General features: G+C 40.0%; 1 protein-coding gene across 1 annotated transcript in view; it reads right to left on the bottom strand.

The window, feature by feature from the left end:
* Positions 1 to 20357, bottom strand: part of POU2F2 (POU class 2 homeobox 2) — a 168341-nt gene that overhangs the window by 20576 nt on the left and 127408 nt on the right. The window contains exons 7-14 of the mRNA XM_053689993.1: positions 19153 to 19258; positions 18971 to 19062; positions 17431 to 17577; positions 17012 to 17153; positions 16715 to 16863; positions 15792 to 15968; positions 15352 to 15415; positions 14948 to 15110 (exon numbers count right to left, since the gene is read on the bottom strand). Coding sequence (XP_053545968.1) covers positions 14948 to 15110; positions 15352 to 15415; positions 15792 to 15968; positions 16715 to 16863; positions 17012 to 17153; positions 17431 to 17577; positions 18971 to 19062; positions 19153 to 19258 — 1040 coding nt within the window. The remainder of the gene's footprint in view (positions 1 to 14947; positions 15111 to 15351; positions 15416 to 15791; positions 15969 to 16714; positions 16864 to 17011; positions 17154 to 17430; positions 17578 to 18970; positions 19063 to 19152; positions 19259 to 20357) is intronic.

Below are 20357 nucleotides of genomic sequence, written 5' to 3'. Positions count from 1 at the left end.
AAACCAGAACTGGATCTCATGGCGTCTCGCCAGAAGACCAAGCTTCCTTGTTACGGATCCAGGTCCAGGGACCTGGGAGCGGTGCTGATAGATGCTCTGACAGCCCCTTGGGTCTTCAACATGGCTTATGTGTTTCCACCATTCCCGATGCTTCCTCGACTGATTGCCAGGATCAAACAGGAATGGGCATCAGTGATTCTGATAGCGCCTGCGTGGCCACGCAGGACCTGGTATGCAGACCTAGTGGACATGTCGTCCTGTCCACCATGGTCTCTGCCTCTGAGGCAGGACCTTCTAATTCAGGGTCCTTTCAATCATCCAAATCTAGTTTCTCTGAGACTGACTGCATGGAGATTGAACGCTTGATTCTATCAAAGCGTGGCTTCTCGGAGTCGGTTATTGATACCTTAATACAGGCTCGGAAACCTGTTACCAGAAAAATTTACCATAAGATATGGCGTAAATATTTATACTGGTGCGAATCCAAGAGTTACTCATGGAGTAAGGTTAGGATTCCTAGGATATTGTCTTTTCTACAAGAGGGTTTAGAAAAGGGCTTATCTGCTAGTTCGTTAAAGGGACAGATTTCTGCTCTGTCTATTCTTCTACACAAACGTCTGGCAGAAGTTCCAGACGTTCAAGCCTTTTGTCAGGCTTTGGCTAGGATTAGGCCTGTATTTAAGACTGTTGCTTCGCCGTGGAGTTTAAACTTAGTTCTTAAAGTTCTTCAAGGTGTTCCATTTGAACCCCTTCATTCCATTGATATTAAGCTGTTATCTTGGAAAGTTCTGTTTTTGATGGCTATTTCCTCGGCTCGAAGAGTCTCTGAGTTATCTGCCTTACATTGTGATTCTCCTTATCTGATTTTCCATTCAGACAAGGTAGTTCTGCGTACTAAACCTGGGTTCTTACCTAAGGTAGTTTCTAACAGGAATATCAATCAAGAAATTGTTGTTCCATCACTGTGTCCTAACTCTTCTTCAAAGAAGGAACGACTCTTACATAATCTGGACGTAGTCCGTGCCCTGAAGTTCTATTTGCAGGCAACTAAAGATTTTCGTCAAACTTCTTCCCTGTTTGTCGTTTACTCTGGTCAGAGGAGAGGTCAAAAAGCTTCGGCTACCTCTCTCTCCTTTTGGCTTCGTAGCATAATATGCTTAGCCTTTGAGACTGCTGGACAGCAGCCTCCTGGAAGAGTTACAGCTCATTCCACTAGAGCTGTGGCTTCCACCTGGGCCTTTAAGAATGAGGCCTCTGTTGAACAGATTTGCAAGGCTGCAACTTGGTCTTCATTTCACACTTTTTCAAAATTTTACAAATTTGACACTTTTGCTTCTTCGGAGGCTGTTTTTGGGAGAAAGGTTCTACAGGCAGTGGTTCCTTCCGTTTAAAGTTCCTGCCTTGTCCCTCCCATCATCCGTGTACTTTAGCTTTGGTATTGGTATCCCATAAGTAATGGATGACCCGTGGACTGAATACACTTAACAAGAGAAAACATAATTTATGCTTACCTGATAAATTTATTTCTCTTGTAGTGTATTCAGTCCACGGCCCGCCCTGTCTTTTAAGGCAGATCTAAATTTTTAATTTAAACTACAGTCACCACTGCACCCTATGGTTTCTCCTTTCTTGTCTTGTTTCGGTCGAATGACTGGATATGACGTGTGAGGGGAGGAGCTATATAGCAGCTCTGCTTGGGTGATCCTCTTGCAACTTCCTGTTGGGAAGGAGATATAATCCAATAAGTAATGGATGACCCGTGGACTGAATACACTACAAGAGAAATAAATTTATCAGGTAAGCATAAATTATGTTATATATATAGTAGACACAGGTAGCGCACTCCCACTCGCCAACACTAATTCCAGACCAGGGTGCATAAGCCAATAATCAATATAGTCCAATAATATGCACTCCCTGGATTTAAACACAGCACACTTTATTCAGTAGGGTGACGTTTCGGGGCATTCACCCCTTCCTCAGACAACTCAAAATGTGTTACAAACAGTGTATAAATAAATAACAAGCCCCTCCCCAAAATCAATTCAACCAATCAAATGGGTAGGAGATCACATTACCTCCTGTGCAAATACATGTATCATCAAATTAATAAAAAAGACCATAATCAAAATTTTATTATATACATTGTTAATGTGCAAATTCTAGTGTGACATATATGACCAGTGATTTTTATATCAAGTGACCTGAATATAGTGGGTATGGATCTATAACCTTATATACAAAAATACTGCTTCCTAAGATATTGTACCCTGAAGCATATACTCAGCAGAACTAAAAGGATATTTACTAGCACAAGAAATGACCATTATATTAATCACAGGGCTCAGTCATATCAGTACAATCATCATGTAATGGACACAACACATTTTTTTTACAACAAGTTTGCAGTGTATATCCGCCATTACTTACAACGCTGGAATCGGCGTGGGGAGGTGGGCGTGGTCAACATGAGGAACATAACTTGTGCCCTTCTCACGTGTCACGAACCCAATCAATCCGGTAACAGCATAGGACGTTATGTATGTATATGTACGGGACTCCACTGATGTATTGGGGCAACTTTCACAATTACATGATATCTTGGAGGATGATTATCTAGTATCAATGGACGTCACAAGTCTGTATACCATCATCCCTCACCAAGAAGGGATGATGACGGTCAAAGATGCCTTATTGAGATATACGTATTTGGGACCCGGCTGTGAATATATCATCAAGATTCTTCAACTATGCTTTACACTGAATTTCTTCAGGTTCGAATCAAAGTATTACCAACAAATCACGGGGACTGCTATGGGGTCAAATATGGCCCCTTCATATGCGAATTTATATATGGAGAACGTTGAGACCAGTATAATGAAGGTATATGACCGTCCTCAAATTAATCAAATACATGAGGTACATTGACTATGTCCTACTTCTTTGGAGAGGAACTGAAAAGAACTTGAACACATGGGTACAAAATCTGAATGATCTTTCCCATCCGGTTAAATTTAAGATGGTGGCCAATAAAGAGTCTATTGACTTTCTGGACTTAAGAATTTTTAAAGGTAATGGACACTTGGAAACGACTATGTACCAGAAATCCACCGATAGGAATTCCCTCCTGTTGGCGAACAGTAGTCACCCGAGACCTCTTATTAAAGCCATACCACTGGCACAATTATATAGAGTAGTGAGAAATAACTCTGTAAAAGAGAAGGCTGATATACAATTGGAGGAGATGGCTACTAAATTCCTACGAAGAGGCTACACATATGATGCGATTCAACAAGCACATAGAATAGCCAAGGGAACAGAAAGTGATAAATTGCTGGAAACCAGGGATGATAAACCTATTGAAAAACGGATGACATGTATTACTATGTATTCACCAACCGTTGACATCCTTGATAAATCAGTGAAGGGTCATTGGGACCTGTTGGCATCAGATCCAGAGTTGCCATTCAAAGAAACCCCCCCACCTAGGATGGGCTATAAAAGGGGGCATAATCTACAAGACCTGCTAATGAACACAGACCCAAGACATGCATATACCATGAATATATGGTTACAATCTAAGAGACTGGGATGTTTTAAGTGTCTTGGATGTACGACATGTAACTTAATGATACAGAGTAAGACATTTCACCATCCACACACTAACAAGAGATTTAAAATTCAATTCCAGCTGACCTGTTCCACGCAATTCGTGGTATATCTATTGAACTGTACATGTGGAATATATTACATTGGTAAGACGGACGATGATATCAAAAACGGATGGCGAACCACAGGAGTGCCATTAGAGTGGCACTGAAAGAGGGCAAATCAGACCAACCTGTGGCACGACACTTTGTACAGATGAACCACACAGTGAAAGATCTGCGCTTCATTTTGATCGACCATGTACCACCATTGAGATTGAGGGGGAAATAGAAAGAAGAGGCTATTGCAAATTGAAGCGAAATGGATCCATAGACTGGGAACAGTACAACCTGGCAGATTAAATACAAATGTTGATTGGCATTGTTTTTTATAGTGATTCTGTTGATCCTGAGAGTCCACACTGATATCCAGTCTTTAATACCATACTCTTTGAGACATGAAGTTTGATCTTAGAATATGAATAATTATTGAGCCTATGACAAAAGACCCATACAAAGGGTTACAGCTTCACTAATTCAGTAGATATTTTCTGATATGGTCCCTCTTATTAGTTCTTTTCCATCAATCTAAGCAAGATGTATTGAACAGGATGTGGCTATAGTGATTAGTTGTAAATTATTTAACTGTAATATATTTGCATTAATACAGTTTACCAGTTTTTACTTTCAGCGGTCTGGTTAAGTTTGGTGTGGTTAGGACGTGAGATTTTTAATGTACTGACTAGGATTAGATGGTTACCTATTGATATCATGCAGCTAATGGCGATTCTCTTGTATGTATATGTATTAAGACCTTGTAGCTGCCATTTAGGGTCCCTTTGTGCTTTGGCACTTTTAAGGAGTATTACTATTAGGTCTGCATTGGGCTATTATTATCAACCCGCATATGTTATGCTACCTATATATTATGGCCAGCTGACAGTTTTTGCAATGTTTGTGTGTCTTAATATTTTCGATCTGTGCAGATTGGGGTCTGATTAGCATAACTGCATTGGACGTTGCTATGGCAACCTTTTTGACACTCTGTGTTAGTCGCAGTGCGAGGCTCCATTCAATACCGTTGCGGTGTGTTGCTATGGCAATGTCCTATGCTGTTACCGGATTGATTGGGTTTGTGACACGTGCGAAGGGCACAAGTTATGTTCCTCATGGTGACCACGCCCACCTCCCCACGCCGATTCCAGCGTTGTAAGTAATGGCAGATAATGTAAATAAAAGTGTGGTGTCCATTACATGATGATTGTACTGATATGACTAAGCCCTGTGATTAATATAATGGTTGTTTCTTGTGCTAGTAAATATCCTTTTAGTGCTGCTGAGTATATGCTTCAGGGTACAATATCTTAGGAAGCAGTATTTTTGTATATAAGGTTATAGATCCATACCCACTATATTTAGGTCACTTGATATAAAAATCACTGGTCATATATGTCACACTAGAATTTGCACATTAACAATGTATATAATGAAATTTTGATTATGGTCTTTTTATTAATTTGATGATACATGTATTTGCACAGGAGGTAGTGTGATCTCCTACCCATTTGATTGGTTGAATTGATTTGGGGGAGGGGCTTGTTATTTATTTATACACTGTTTGTAACATATTTTGAGTTGTCTGAGGAAGGGGTAAATGCCCCGAAACGTCACTACTGAATAAAGTGTGATGTGTTTAAATCCAGGGAGTGCATATCATTGGACTATATATATATATATATATATATATATATATATATATATATATATATATATATATAGAGAGAGAGAGAGAGAGAGAGAGAGAGAGAGAGAGAGAGAGAGAGAGAGAGAGAGAGAGAAAGAGAGAGAGAGAGAGAGAGAGAGAGAGAGAGAGAGAGAAAGAGAGAGAGAGAGGAGAAAGAGAGAAAGAGAAAGAGAGAGAGAGAGAGAGAGAGAAAGAGAGAAAGAGAAAGAGAGAGATAGAGAAAGAGAGAAAGAGAAAGAGAGAGATAGAGAGAGAGAGAGAGAGAGAGAGAGAGGGAGAGAGAGAGAGAGAGAGAGAGAGAGAGAGAGAGAGAGAGAGAGAGAGAGAGAGAGAGAGAGAGAGAGAGAGAGAGAAAGAGAGAGTTTAGTTTTCTTGGAATATATTCTATTGGATGTTTTAGCACACTTCCATTAGCATGTTACTGTTGGAAGAACAAGTGCTCTGTTGCAAAAGCTAAGATTCTTTGTATTGGTTTTTCCGCTGGGCTATAGAACTTGAGTCTTTCTTTTTCTTTGTAGACTGCATATGTGATCCAAGGCACTCAACAGGGCAAACTCAAGAGGCTCTATTCAAGGATAATAAGTCACTCTGGTAGACAGTAACAAGAAGTTCTTTAGATGAATGATAAGCCAGCCATTATTTTAGAGAATCTAAAGCACATTCCTTTTGCAGACTTGTGCTAGATAGAAGGAGATTGCTATAAGAATATTATTCAGGTACTGTGTGACTGAGATTCCTTACATGTAAATATCAGCCATTAAGACTGATAGAACATTGGTAAAGATGTAAAGCTTTAGCTAGACAAAGAGAATGGGCTATGAACTTAAAATGTTAAGAGCCAAAGGCAAATAGAAAGTTTTTGAGATGAAACAAGTCATGACTATATGCATCCTTCAAATCAATAGATTTCATAAACTGTCCCCACTTCAGTTTATGAATAATATAAAAGGAATATTTATATATAAGTGGGTCTACCCGAAAAAGATTTCAGGACAATGATATCTAGAACAGGACATAAAGACCTATTTTCTGAAGTGATCATACTAAAGGCACCAATCAGTTTTTAGTTGGTTGGTTAAATGGTTGACTAAAGAGCTTAATGTATTGCCGACAGGAACATCTGTCTTCAATTTGGGTTTTGAGGTATTCTGAGAATTAAAAATCGTGTACCTAGTTGCCCCCTACAGGTATTATCACTTAAGTCACATCCTCGTACCTCCCTAGATTTGAGATGAAAGAGCTTAATGGTTTATTATTTTCAAATGTAGAATTATCTTCTTTTGTTTATAGGTAAGAAATATAGTTTATAAGTTTCCACAAATCAGGTTGAAAGACTCCCAAATCATTTTTTGCTTTTGACAGAAAGAGAAGTAAATGGCAGATATTTCTCTAAAATAAACAAGTCTAGTGTTTGAATAGTCTGAACAAGCAGACTCAACAGAGGCTTCTGCAGATGTAATGGATAATGCCCCCTCCTCTTGACCCTGTGTGTGCATCTCTTTGTGATTTGTCGAGGGCATGCGCGTAAAGAATTTCCTTACCCAAAAACAGGGTAAATTGTTATAGTGACCCTAAAATTATCAATTTTCTGCAAAGATGGATACATTTTCTATATATACTTGTGTTTCCTATTTCGATTCTACAGGTTCTATGTTCCTGAGTCTCTGTTTTGTGCTGTGTTTTGGGGCTTTTTGAACTTTTATGTAAAGTGTTATCGTGACCCTAAAAGTGTCAGTTTTCTGCAAAGATGTATACATTTTCTATATATATATACTTGTGTTTCCTGTTTCGATTCTACATGTCCTATGTTCCCAAGTCTGTTTTGTGCTGTGTTTTTGGGCTTTTAGAACTTTTATGCTTTTGTATTTTAGTAACTCAGACATTTGCTATTTTGACAATTTAGATTTGTGTCTTTTGGTTTGTCTGTGTTTTCCAAGAGATATTCCCCTACACTGATAATATGGTTTTGTATTTGCCTCTTAGTTTGACTGTGTTTTCCTTGAGATATTACTATGACAATATGGATTAATTGTATTTGTCTGAGCTGTTTTTACCTTGACTATTTGACAATGTATCCTCTCCTCTTTTTTCTGTTTTTCCCTGCCTATTAGTCTCTGTTTTGTTACCCTGCTTTACTGCATCTAAGTTTCAGTGTTCCTGCTGTGTTATGTGTATGGCTTGTGCCTGGATTATGTGAACAAACTTTCTTAAAGGTTACTGATTTAAGCAAGTTTGGGAGAGTTCAGTTTCCAATGTTTGGTTATATCACTCTCTTACCCTTATATCCTACTTTGATACTTGTAGTATTTTAGTAACAGTATTTGGTAAGCAGGACTTCTCAGCCATTGATTACAGCTACCTTACATTCGCTAAATAACACTATTTCCACGCCCGGAAAGTGGTTTGTTATAATGTGTTTGAAACATCTACCCAGCACCATAAAGGAGACAAACAAGTTACATTCACCTGGATAGTGCGCCTCTACAGAAGTAGAACCCCCTACTGCCAGACATTCATATCTCCATGATTTTCATAATGCTTAACCCCTTAATGACAACTGACGTACCAGGTACGTCCTGCAAAAACTTGCAGTTAGTGACAATGGACGTACCTGGTACGTCAGTTGTCTTAGAGAGTGCTGGAAGCGATCGCTTCCAGCAGCTCTCAGGGTATTGCAGTGATGCCTCGATATTGAGGCATCCTGCAATAACCTTTAGAAAGCATCCGATGCAGAGAGAGCCACTCTGTGGCCCTCTCTGCACCGGTAGCGATGGGGCCGTTCGTTGGTGGGTGGGAGCTTACAGGGAGGAGGGTGGGCGGCCCATCGCTACCCGGCATCCGGTTCCTTCAAGTGCATTGTGCACGCCGGATGCCGGGAGCGTGCGGGGGGCTGCGTGCACGCGCGCGCGTGTGTGTGTGCGCGCATGCGCAGCAATCACTGGCACTGCCACCAATGAATTTTGGTAAGAGGGAGGGGGGCAGCAAACTAGCATTTTTTAAATAATATCAGGATCAGGTACACTACAGAAAAAATAAAAATAAAACATTTAAAAATAAAACAAAAACACTTTATTTTTTGGGGAAAACTGGGTACTGGCAGACAGCTGCCAGTACCCAAGATGGTGGCAATTAGGTAGGTGGGGAGGGTTAGAGAGGTGTTTGGGGGGGATCAGGGAGGTTGGGGGTTAAGGCAGGGGTCCATCACAGCTGAATAATTTAAAAAAAAAAAAAAAAACACCTTTTATTTTAGTACTGGCAGACTTTCTGCCAGTACTTAAGATGGCGGGGACAATTGTGGGGTGGGGGAGGGAAGAGAGCTGTCTGGGAGGGATCAGGGGGTGGGATGTGTCAGGTGGGAGGCTAATCTCTACACTAAAGCTAAAATTAACCCTGCAAGCTCTCTACAAGCTACCTAATTAACCCCTTCACTGCTGGGCTTAATACAAGTGTGGTGCGCAGCAGCATTTAGCGGCCTCCTAATTGCCAAAAAGCAACGCCAAAGCCATATATGTCTGCTATTTATGAACAAAGGAGATCCCAGAGAAGCATTTACAACCATTTGTGCCATAATTGCACAAGCTGTTTGTAAATAATTTAAGTGAGAAACCTAAAATTGTGAAAAATGTCACTTTTTTTTTTATTTGCTCGCATTTGGCGGTGAAATGGTGGCATGAAATATACCAAAATGGGCCTAGATCAATACTTTGGGTTGTCTACTACACTACACTAAAGCTAAAATTAACCCTTCAAGGTCCCTACAAGATCCCTAATTAACCCCTTCACTGCTGGGCATAATACACGTGTGGTGCGCAGCTGCATTTAGCGGCCTTCTAATTACCAAAAAGCAACGCCAAAGCCATATATGTCTGCTATTTCTGAACAAAGGGGATCCCAGAGAAGCATTTACAACCATTTGTGCCATAATTGCACAAACTGTTTGTAAATAATTTCAGTGAGAAACCTAAAGTTTGTGACAAAATTTGTGAAAAAGTGAACAATTTTTTTTATTTGCTCGCATTTGGCAGTGAAATGGTGGCATGAAATATACCAAAATGGGCATAAATCAATACTTTGGGTTGTCTTCTAAAAAAAAATATATACATGTCAAGGGATATTCAGGGATTCCGGACAGATATCAGTGTTCCAATGTAACTAGCGCTAATTTTGAAAAAAAGTGGTTTGGAAATAGCAAAGTTCTACTTGTACTTATTGCCCTATAACTTGCAAAAAAAGCAAACAACATGTAACCATTGGGTATTTCTAAACTCAGGACAAAATTTAGAAACTATTTAGCATGGGTGTTTTTTGGTGGTTGTAGATGTGTAACAGATTTTGGAGGTCAAAGTTAGAAAAAGTGTGTTTTTTTCCATTTTTTCCTCATATTTTATATATTTTTTATATTAAATTATAAGATGTGATGAAAAAAATGGTATCTTTAGAAAGTCCATTTAATGGCGAGAAAAACGGTATATAATATGTGTGGGTACAGTAAATGAGTAAGAGGAAAATTACAGCTAAACACAAACACTGCAGAAATGTAAAAATAGCCATTGTCATTAAGGGTAAGAAAACTGAAAAATGGTCCGGTCATTAAGGGGTTAAAACACTGTTCTTCTATCCAATGTCCCAACCAAAAGAAAATGGAATATAGGACCTTGCTTTTGACACATTATCCATCACAAAGTTTCCCAAAGTGTTGAATGCTCTAAGTACCACAAGGTAACATATATTGAGACCTGCACCTTTGCAGAACTCCAAAAATAGAACTGAGGGGTCAAAAATGTATTCAATAGTTCAACATATGAACACAGTAAAATTAAGGGGGAAAGCTTATAAAGACAGAAATTTCACTGTTTATGGCAGAGGGAAGTAGTGGAAAGAAGAGTAGAATAATATTTTATTTTTTCAATTTCTATCATACTATAAGAAGGACTGTGACTGTTTTATCCATAAACCTTTAATATAATTGTTTAATATACTTTTAATACAGACAAGGGATCAGGTGTGCGCTGGGGTAGTGAAAATCACTCCTAAAAATAGCCTTTCCACTAGGCTATCACAATAACTAGCAAAAAATTGATTTAAGGAGGGCGCTAAAAAGCTAAACCACTAAAAATTAACTAATAACTACACATTTGGAATTTGATATATATATATATATATATATATATGACTTAAAAAATGATGCACTCTCAGGTCTTTGTGAAAAAAGCTTCAGTTTAATGAAACGTTTTTAGGGACAACCTCCCCTTCATCAGTATATATATATATATATATATATATATATATATATATATATATATATATATATATATATATATATATATATATATATATATATATATATATATATATGTGTGTGTGTGTGTGAAACTATGATTTTAAAATTATTAAAAAAAATTATTATCACGGTTTCACATTGATTATTATATACTAGTTCTAAAGCCCGTTCACACGGGCCATTTTTTGCAGTACAGTTGTCCCACCCCTTGCTCTCTCTCCCCCCTCTCTTTTGTGCTCTCTCCCCCTCTCTTTGCGCTCTCTCCCCCTCTTTTTTGCGCTCTCTTTTGGGCTCTCTCCCCCTCTCTTTTGCGCTCTCTCTCGCTCCACCTCTCTTTTGCTCTCTCTCTCCCACCTCTCTTTTGCTCTCTCTCTCCCACCTCTTTTTCTCTCTCTCTCCCCCCTCTCTTTTGCGCTCTTTCCTCCTCTCTTTTGCGCTCTCTCTCCCTCTCTTTTGCGCTCTCCCCCCTCTCTTTTGCGCTCTCTCCCCTCTCTTTTGCTCCCTCTCCTCCCTCTCTTTTACTCCCTCTCCTCCCTCTCTTTTACTCTTTCTCCCCCTCTCTTTTGCGCTCTCTCTCTCCCCCTCTCTTTTGCGCGCTCTCTCCCCCTCTCTTTCACGCTCTCTCTCCCCCTCTCTTTTGCGCGCTCTCTCTCTCTTTTGCGCTCTCTCCCCCTCTCTTTTGCGCTCTCTCTCTCCCCCCTCTCTTTTACGCTTTCTCTCCCCCTCTATTTTGCGTTCTCTCTCTTTTGCGCTCTCTCTCTCCCCCTCTTTTGTGCTCTCTCCCCCTCTCTTTTGCGCTCTCTCTCCCCCTCTCTTTTGCGCTCTCTCCTCCCTCTCTTTTGCTCTCTCTCCTCCCTCTCTTTTGCGCTCTCTCCTCCCTCTCTTTTACTCTTTCTCCCCCTCTCTTTTGTGCTCTCTCTCCCCCTCTCTTTTGCGCTCTCTCTCCCCCTCTCTTTCACGCTCTCTCTCCCCCTCTCTTTTGCGCTCTCTCCCCCTCTCTTTTGCGCTCTCTCCCCCTCTCTTTTGCGCTCTCTCTCCCCCCTCTCTTTTACGCTTTCTCTCCCCCTCTATTTTGCGCTCTCTTTTGCGCTCTCTCTCTCCCCCTCTCTTTTGCGCTCTCTCTCCCCCTCTCTTTTGCGCTCTCTCTCTCTCACCCTCTCTTTTGCGCTCTCTCTCCCCCTCTTTTGTGCTCTCTCTCTCCCCTCTTTTTCTCCCTCTCCTCCCCTCTCTTTTGCTTTCTCTCCCCCTCTCTTTTGCGCTCTCTCTCCCCCCTCTCTTTTACGCTCTCTCTCTCCCCCCACTCTTTTGCGTTTGCTCTCTCTTTTGCGCTCTCTCTCTCCCCCTCTTTTGCGCGCTCTCTCCCCCTCTCTTTTGCGCGCTCTCTCTTCCCTTATCTTTTGCGCTCTCTCTCTCCCCCTCTCTTTTACACTCTCTCTCCCCCTCTCTTTTGAGCTCTCTATCTCCCTCTCTTTTGTGCTCTCTCTCTCCCCCCCCTCTTTTTTGCACTCTCTCTCTCCCCCCTCTCTTTTGCGCTCTCCCCCCTCTCTTTTGCGCTCTCTCTCTCCCCCCTCTCTTTTGCTCTGTCTCTCCTTTTTTTTTGCTCTCTCTCTCTCCATCCCTCTCTTTTGCTCTCTCTCTCCCACCCTCTCTTTTGCTCTCTCTCCCCCCTCTCTTCTGCACTTTCCCCCCTCTCTTCTGCACTTTCTCCCCTCTCTTCTGCACTTTCCTATCGCTTTTTCTCTCTCCCCCTCTCTATTTCTGTCCCCTCTCTGTCTCGCCGACCGCACTGACCACGCCCCCAACACCACGTCCGACCACGCCCCCGACCATGCCCCAATCCCGTCGGCTACGCCCACAGTCCCATCTGGCCACGCCCACTTTTGCCTCAATTAGCATTTATTGTCAGGTAAGGCCAGGTGTGTTTGTCCTCGTGCTGTCTCTACTGCGCATGACAGCTTCGGACAAACACACTTGGCCTTTTATATAAAAGGATACAGTATCTCACAAAAGTGAGTACACCCCTTACATTTTTGTAAATATTTTATTATATATTTTCATGCGACAACACTGAAGAAATGACACTTTGCTACAATGTAAAGTAGCGAGTGTACAGCCTGTATAACAGTGTAAATTTGCTGTCCCCTCAAAATAACTCAACACACAGCCATTAATGTCTAAACCGTTGGCAACAATGGTGTGTACACCGCTAAATGGAAATGTCTAAATTGGGCCCAAAGTTTCAATATTTTGTGTGGTCACAATTATTTTACAGCACTGCCTTAACCCTCTTGGGCATGGAGTTCACCAGAGCTTTTCCACTCCTCCATGATGACATCACAGAGTTGGTGGATGTTAGAGGCCTTGCGCTCCCCCACCTTCTGTTTGAGGATGCCCCACAGATGTTCAATAGGGTTTAGATCTGGAAACATGCTTGGTCAGTCCATCACCTTTACCCTCAGCTTCTTTAGCAAGGCAGTGGTCATCTTGGAGGTGTGTTTGGGGTCGTTATGTTGGAATACTGCCCTGCGGCCCAGACTCTGAAGGGAGGGGATCATGTTCTGCTTCAGTATGTCATAGTACATGTTGGCATTCATGGTTCCCTCAATGAACTGTTGCTACCCAGTGCCAGCAGCACTCATGCAGGCCCAGACCATGACATGCCCACCACCATGCATGACTGTAGGCAAGACACACTTGTCTTTGTACTCCTCACCTGGTTGCCGCCACCTGCTTGACACCATCTGAACCAAATAAGTTTATCTTGGTCTCATTGGACCACAGGACATGGTTCCAGTAATCCATGTCCTTAGTCTGCTTGTCTTCAGCAAACTGTTTGCGGGCATTCTTGTGCATCATCTTTAGAAGAGGCTTCCTTCTGGGATGACAGCCATGCAGACCAGTTTGATGCAGTGTGCGGGGTATGGTCTGAGCACTGGCAGACTGACCCATTCAACCTCTGCAGCAATGCTGGCAGCACTCATACGTCTATTTCCCAAAGACAACCTCTGGATATGATGCTTAGCACGTGAACTCTACTTCTTTGGTCGACCATGGCGAGGCCTGTTCTGAGTGGAACCTGTCCTGTGAAACCGCTGTATGGTCTTGCCCACCATGCTGCAGCTCAGTTTCAGGGTTTTGGCAATCTTCTTATAGCCTAGGCCATCTTTATGTAGAGCAACAATTCTTTTTTTTTCACATCCTCAGAAAGTTCTTTGCCATGAAGTGCCATGTTGAACTTCCAGTGACCAGTATGAGAGAGTGTGAGAGCGATAACACCAAATTTAACACACCTGCTCCTCATTCACACATGAGACCTTGTAACACTAACAAGTCACATGACACCGGGGAGGGAAAATGGCTAATTGGGCCCAATTTGGACGTTTCCACTTAGGGGTGTACTTACTTTTGTTGCCAACGGTTTAGACATTAATGGCTGTGTGTTGAGTTATTTTGAGGGGACAGCAAATTTACACTGTTATACAGGCTGTAAACTCACTACTTTACATTGTAGCAAAGTGTAATTTCTTCAGTGTTGTCACATGAAAAGGTATAATAAAATATTTACAAAAATGTGAGGTGTGTACTCACTTTTGTGAGATACTATATGTGATTCCGAAAGTGTAATTATTAGTTAACTTTAAGTGGTTTAGATTTGTAGCGCCCTCCTTAAAGGGATAGTCTAGTCAAAATTAATTAATTGATTCAGATAGAGCATGCAATTTTAAGCAACTTTCTAATTTACTCCCATTATCTATTTTTCTTCGTTCTCTTTGTTTCTTTATTTAAAAAAGCTTTAAAGTAAGCTTAGGAGCCAGACCATTTTTGGTTCAGAACCTGGGTAGCGCTTGCTGATTGGATGGCTACATTTAGACACCAATCAGCAAGCACTACCCAGGTGCTGAACCAAAAACGTCTTCTAAGCTTAAATTTTAGATTTTTAAAATAAATATACCAAGAGAATAAAGACAATTTGATAATAGGAGTAAATTAGAAAGTTGTTTAGCTGAATCATGAACGTTTAATTTTGACTCTACTGTTCCTTCAAATCAATTATATACTTTTAACACATAGCAGGATAACATTTTTATACAGTGTAAAATGTATACAAACAAAGGTCAGCAAAATCACAACACACTTTATACTTATATCCTCTGTCAATTGGTACTGATGGTGTAACTGAACTAGACCTATAGTATAAAGCAGACATTGAATACTGGAAAGGAAGAGTCAATGTTTTACTTTTTAAATTTGTAGCTTTGTTGTCTTTGTACTTACCCTGCATTGGGACTTAGTCCTGTCAAGCTAAGTCCAGAGTGGGAGCTGCTTTGTGGGCTGGCGCTTGTGCTGTTGCTTGGTGGTGGGGTGGCAGATACAGGTGCTGTAGTGGATGGTGGGCGTGGGTGAGCAAGAGACAACATGGTTGAAGGTAAGGTAGTCACTGCAAGATAGAAAAAGTGGGTGCTTAACAGCATTTGGATGCAATATGTTGTAGAGGAGGCCAATAACACAATTCATTACAGGTTTACAGTGGGTTATGTATGAAAGGGAAATAGCAATTACAATCCTACTTATCTTACATTGAGTTCTATGCATTAGTGTCATCTGGTGCTCCATCATATACACAGAGAAATTCTTTATAATACTTTTGCTTTTTGTGGTCTCTAGGGTAGACTAGTTACCTGTTGTGCTGAGGTTACTGGAAGCCTGGGAAGTTAGGATGGGGGTAGACACCGGGGGAGATACCTGGAGCAGATTGAGAGGAGGAGATAAAGATAAGAAGGAGGGGATGAGGACTGAAAAGGGAGAATAAAAAGGGTTAAAAATGGGAAAACACACACTTGGGGTGTTATGTGTCATACATACGGCTGTTGTGCCTACAAGAAGCTTATAGACATACCTGTTTGAAAAAAATGTTGCTTAGCTGATCTATAATCTATTTTACCTGGGTTTAGGTGGCATTTACATGTTGCAATATGTGCTCCTCAACATTCCATTTGCATAACTGGATATGGCAACTGAATACACTAGAGCAGCTGCTCTTTCATTGGCTAGGTATAGGTGGAGCTTATAATTCTACTTTTTTCTCCATGCAAGAAATGAAGTAGAGATGGGTTATTACCATGTGTGCTCCATACAGCTGCCCTTTTCCCTGACTGGGGGTAAGTTGCATGCTGCTACATGGGTTGATGCGTTTTTCTTTCTGCCGGCGGTTACAGAACCACACACGGATCACCTCCTTTTCCATGTTCAGCTGTTCAGCAATCACAAGAATCTCCTCAGAGGTAGGTTTCTGGTTCTGCTGGGGAAACCATGCAAAAAAAGAAATGAAGGGATAGAAGGAAAAATGGAAAGAAAACATAATGGATGGATCATGAAGAAAGACGTCAGCAAATCAAAACAAAGGCATTTAGGACAGCGAATGTTTCAAGAGGGAAGAAAGTGAGGAATGGCAGCATTGAGAAGCAGTATATGTGGAGTTTAAAATATGGATTTGTCATGTTAAAAACAAATATCAGAATGTAAAAGTGTAATGTAAGTAAGGAACAGGGCAAATAAAATAAATAGATATAAGGTCAGGTGTGACTCAAACAATTCTGCATAGAGAACCTGTACAAGCATACACTTACCTTAAAGTGCCTTACTACACTACAAACATACACTTACCTTACTACACTACAAACATACACTTACCTTACTACACTACAAACATACACTTACCTTACTACACTACAAACATACACTTACCTTACTACACTAAAAACATACACTTACATTAAAGTACCTTACTACACTTAACATTTGTGTTTGCAAATTCTATAATTATATTACACCCACACTTTCTACAATCCCTTACTAAATTATTCTCTCTTCTTATCCTGCTCTTTGTCATAATTTTATATTCTATCTCTTCACCATCATTTTAATCCTATGCCTTTCAAACTAATGTCTTTTGTGACTCTCCCGCTCTCATTTGACTCCTGATGCCTTTTTAATAACACTCTCCTCTATGTTTGCCACATTGTTCTCTATCTTTCTACTCACCGCAATAAAACTTTTCTCCAGTGCATACCGCACATTTGTCTCAATGCTGGTGCGTTTTTTGCGTCTGCGGCCAGGAAGCCCCTCATATCCACCGCCAGGGCTATTTAAGGGATTGGGGCTGGGAAGAGTGCTGTCCACAGACATGGTCTCTGTGGAAAAACAGAATGTTCCAGTAGATACATTAATGGATATAGGCTTGAAACAAGGTACATGAAACAATATTGAAGCAAACTAAAACAAAGACATAGGGAAGTATATGCTCTGACTATATTGCAATTCGCCAGCATTAAATCTCACCTGCATCACTAAGCCATTTCTGCAGCAGTGGTTTCAGTTTGCACATGTTTTTAAAGCTCAGATTCAAAGCCTCAAATCTTGAGATGGTTGTCTGAGAAAAATCATTTCCATACAGCTTACCCATAGCTAGTCCTACATCCCCCTACAAGAGAAAATTATTGTATAGTAACGTCCTCAACATAACAAACCATGATGTCCCAGCTCAACAACATTTATCAACAGCAAATATGCCCTCTAATGCAATATGATAACAAACCCATTATAACATGTAGCAAATCAACATAAACTATTATATAAATAGTATTTTCTTCACAGTAATACAACACATAACACAATTCAGCACAACGAAAATGCCAAAGTCAACTCTCACATCCAAACCAAATGGCCAGCGGCAACATAGAAAATTATTACACACTCACCTGAGTGAAGCCAAGTTTGATTCTGCGCTGTTTGAAAGTGCGAGCAAATTGTTCTAGCTCCTCCAGGTCACTGGGCTCCTCAGGATGTGATGTTGGCTCAGAGTGTGATATAAGAGGGGGATCCTGGTGCCCAGGGCGAGACACAGCCTAAGTCAACAAAAGAAATACATGATATTCCTTTGACGGCTTGTAATGCCTTGGCACTGGGGCAAATGTTAAACTGAGGTCACAGAAGTACTGAAAAAGGGAAGTAAACACGAAAATGCAGTATACCAATAACAGTGTTTATTATGAACTTATTGCAGTAACATAAATCAGTAAATCAGCTTATAAAGAGAGACAATCATTAAACTATAAACGCATTACTTATCTTTGGGTTTTAAATAAAGCATTAATATCAGCGGACATGGGTGGAGAGGAACATCACAGCTACATGCAGCATCATCACTCAGTGGAAACCACACAGCAGATATCACCGGTACTAATGTCCAAGACCTCTCTAAGATGTTGCCCAAAAATTCTTGTCCCCCTCTAATCAATTCTAATAATTAAATTACAGTTTAGCAGGCGTGTCTAATGGTATGTCAATCATATTATTTAATTTAGCAGGCATTTAGAAAAATAAAAGCGTTCTCAAAATAAACAAATATTCTTGCAGCAGAGCATAGTGCTATCTCTCTTGGTGAGAACTGACAGGCATAGTGAAATACCAGTGTAATTTATTTCTTAAAGACAATATTCTTAAAGGCATATATGTGTTAAGGCAAATATATATGCACACACTATATATATATATATATATATATATATATATATATATATATATATATATATATATAGTTAAAAAAGGAGCACTCTCACCACAATAACAGCTGCGAGGGTGCCAACGGTTAAGTATAGATGATAAAGGACGGCACTCACTGGTCTTTCCAAAGTGTACTTTTAATAGAAAAAAGTGACGTTTCGGGGACAAACTCCCCTTCCGTATATATATATTGTGTGTGAGGAATTACTAATTATTTTTCCACTACATTGCGTTATGCATTTTACATCTGAACTTATGAACTTCTTACATGATACCACAGACCAGAACTCCAAGAACTTTAGAAGATATAAAGATACAGGCCTGTATTTATCATGCAGTGTATGGCATGGATGAGTTAATTTAGAATGACTTCTGGCTAACTGGTCAGGTGATGACATTTTTCAATCTATAATATTTTTTATTTTTTTTATGTGGTTTGTTGTAAATTTGGTTTGGTAGCAGAATGTGTTTTGTAGTGAGCTAAAATGTTCATGTTAAATTCACTTGACCATCTCAGAAGTCTCCTTAAGACTAGTAACGTAAAAGGACAAATATCTTTAATAGATAGTAAGCGTTTTAGGGAGGGAACAGTCTACTTTCTCCACTTTTCATTATCTGTTCAATTATCTGGAATATATGGATTTCAATAAATCAGATTCTACAACATAAAGAAGAAAAATACTGAGTACTAACTGTACAGTGACAATACTGCCCTTCTAAAATACTTCCATTTACCTGAGTGGGGAGCGCGGACCTTGGCTGGCCCGAGAGCATGTTCCCCTGGCTTTGCTGAGGTAGCTGGAAGAGATTTGGTGCAGAAATCAGACCTGGAGGAAAATGAAGCAAAAGGTGTATTAGAATATAATGAAGTGTAAAGTACAAGGAAATGCTGGAAAGAAAATGCTATCTGGCCTTACCTTGTTGGCCCTGTCCTGCCTGTGGCAACAGAAACTGTGTGTGGGACTGGAGGTGATGACCAGGGACAAGAACCAGTTGTTGGAGTTGTAACAACTGCTGAATATCCTAAACAAAAGGGGAAAGAATGCATGAGATAGTGTAGAATTGAAAAGAAGCTATTGACATTGATAATATACAGCTCTCTATAGGGAGTCTGATTCAATTAAGGAAGAATTCTTCTTAAAATAGAATTCTAAGGAAATTGGACATGGAAATAAAAAGCTAGGTCAGTTTCAAAATAAATACAAGTAGTTATGAAGTCTGTATTTTAAAGAGGGAGAATATTACTTGTAGGGATGTGTGTATTAGTGTGCAGTAGCGTGTGTCCTTACATGCTAGTACTTAAAGGAATAGGAAAGGCAAAATTAAACTTTCATGATTCAGATAGAGCATGTAATTTTAAGTAACTTTATAATTTACTCCTATTATCAATTTTTCTTCGTTCTCTTGGTATCTTTATTTGAATGTAAGTTTAGGAGCCGGACCATTTTTTGGCTCAGCACCTGGGTAGTGCTTTCTGATTGGTGACTACATTTAGCCACCAATCAGCAAGCACTACCCAGGTGCTGAACCAAAGATGGGCCGGCAGTTAAGCTTACATTCCTGCTGTTTCAAATAAAGATACCAAGAGAAAGAAGAAAAATTGATAATAGGAGTAAATTAGAAAGTTGCTTAAAATTGCATGCTCTATCTGAATCAGGAAAGAAAAAAAGTTGGGTTCAGTATTCCTTTAACCCAAGCGAATATTTTGAAGAGTTTTACAATTATAAAATTAAAGTATTTTTTCTCTCTGTAATTGGTGTTTAGGCATATACAGAGTGTTAATGAGAAACCCAAAAAAAAATATTTCATGGTTCAGAAAGAGCTAATTTACTTCTTTTAGCACATTTATACGTTTCTCATTATATTCTCTATTAAAAAGAATGTCTAGAAAAGTATATGGTAGCAGATTTGCAAGAATGCTTTTGAGCACTAGATGGCAGTAGTGTGACACAATTTGCATAACTGCTGCCGCATAGTGCACCAAACCCATGTACGCTCTTGAGCCTACCTACTTGCTATTCAACAAATGATAGCAATTAACAAAGTAAATTTGATAATAGAAGTAAATAGGAAACTTTCTTAGAATGTTATGCTCAATCTAAATCGTGAAAGAAAAAATTGG

The sequence above is a fragment of the Bombina bombina genome, chromosome 8 (assembly GCF_027579735.1).
Source record: "Bombina bombina isolate aBomBom1 chromosome 8, aBomBom1.pri, whole genome shotgun sequence".
In the NCBI taxonomy this organism is placed as follows: Eukaryota; Metazoa; Chordata; class Amphibia; order Anura; family Bombinatoridae; genus Bombina; species Bombina bombina.
The sequence above is the reverse complement of the archived record's forward strand: the minus strand, read 5'-3'. Positions and strand labels throughout refer to the sequence as shown.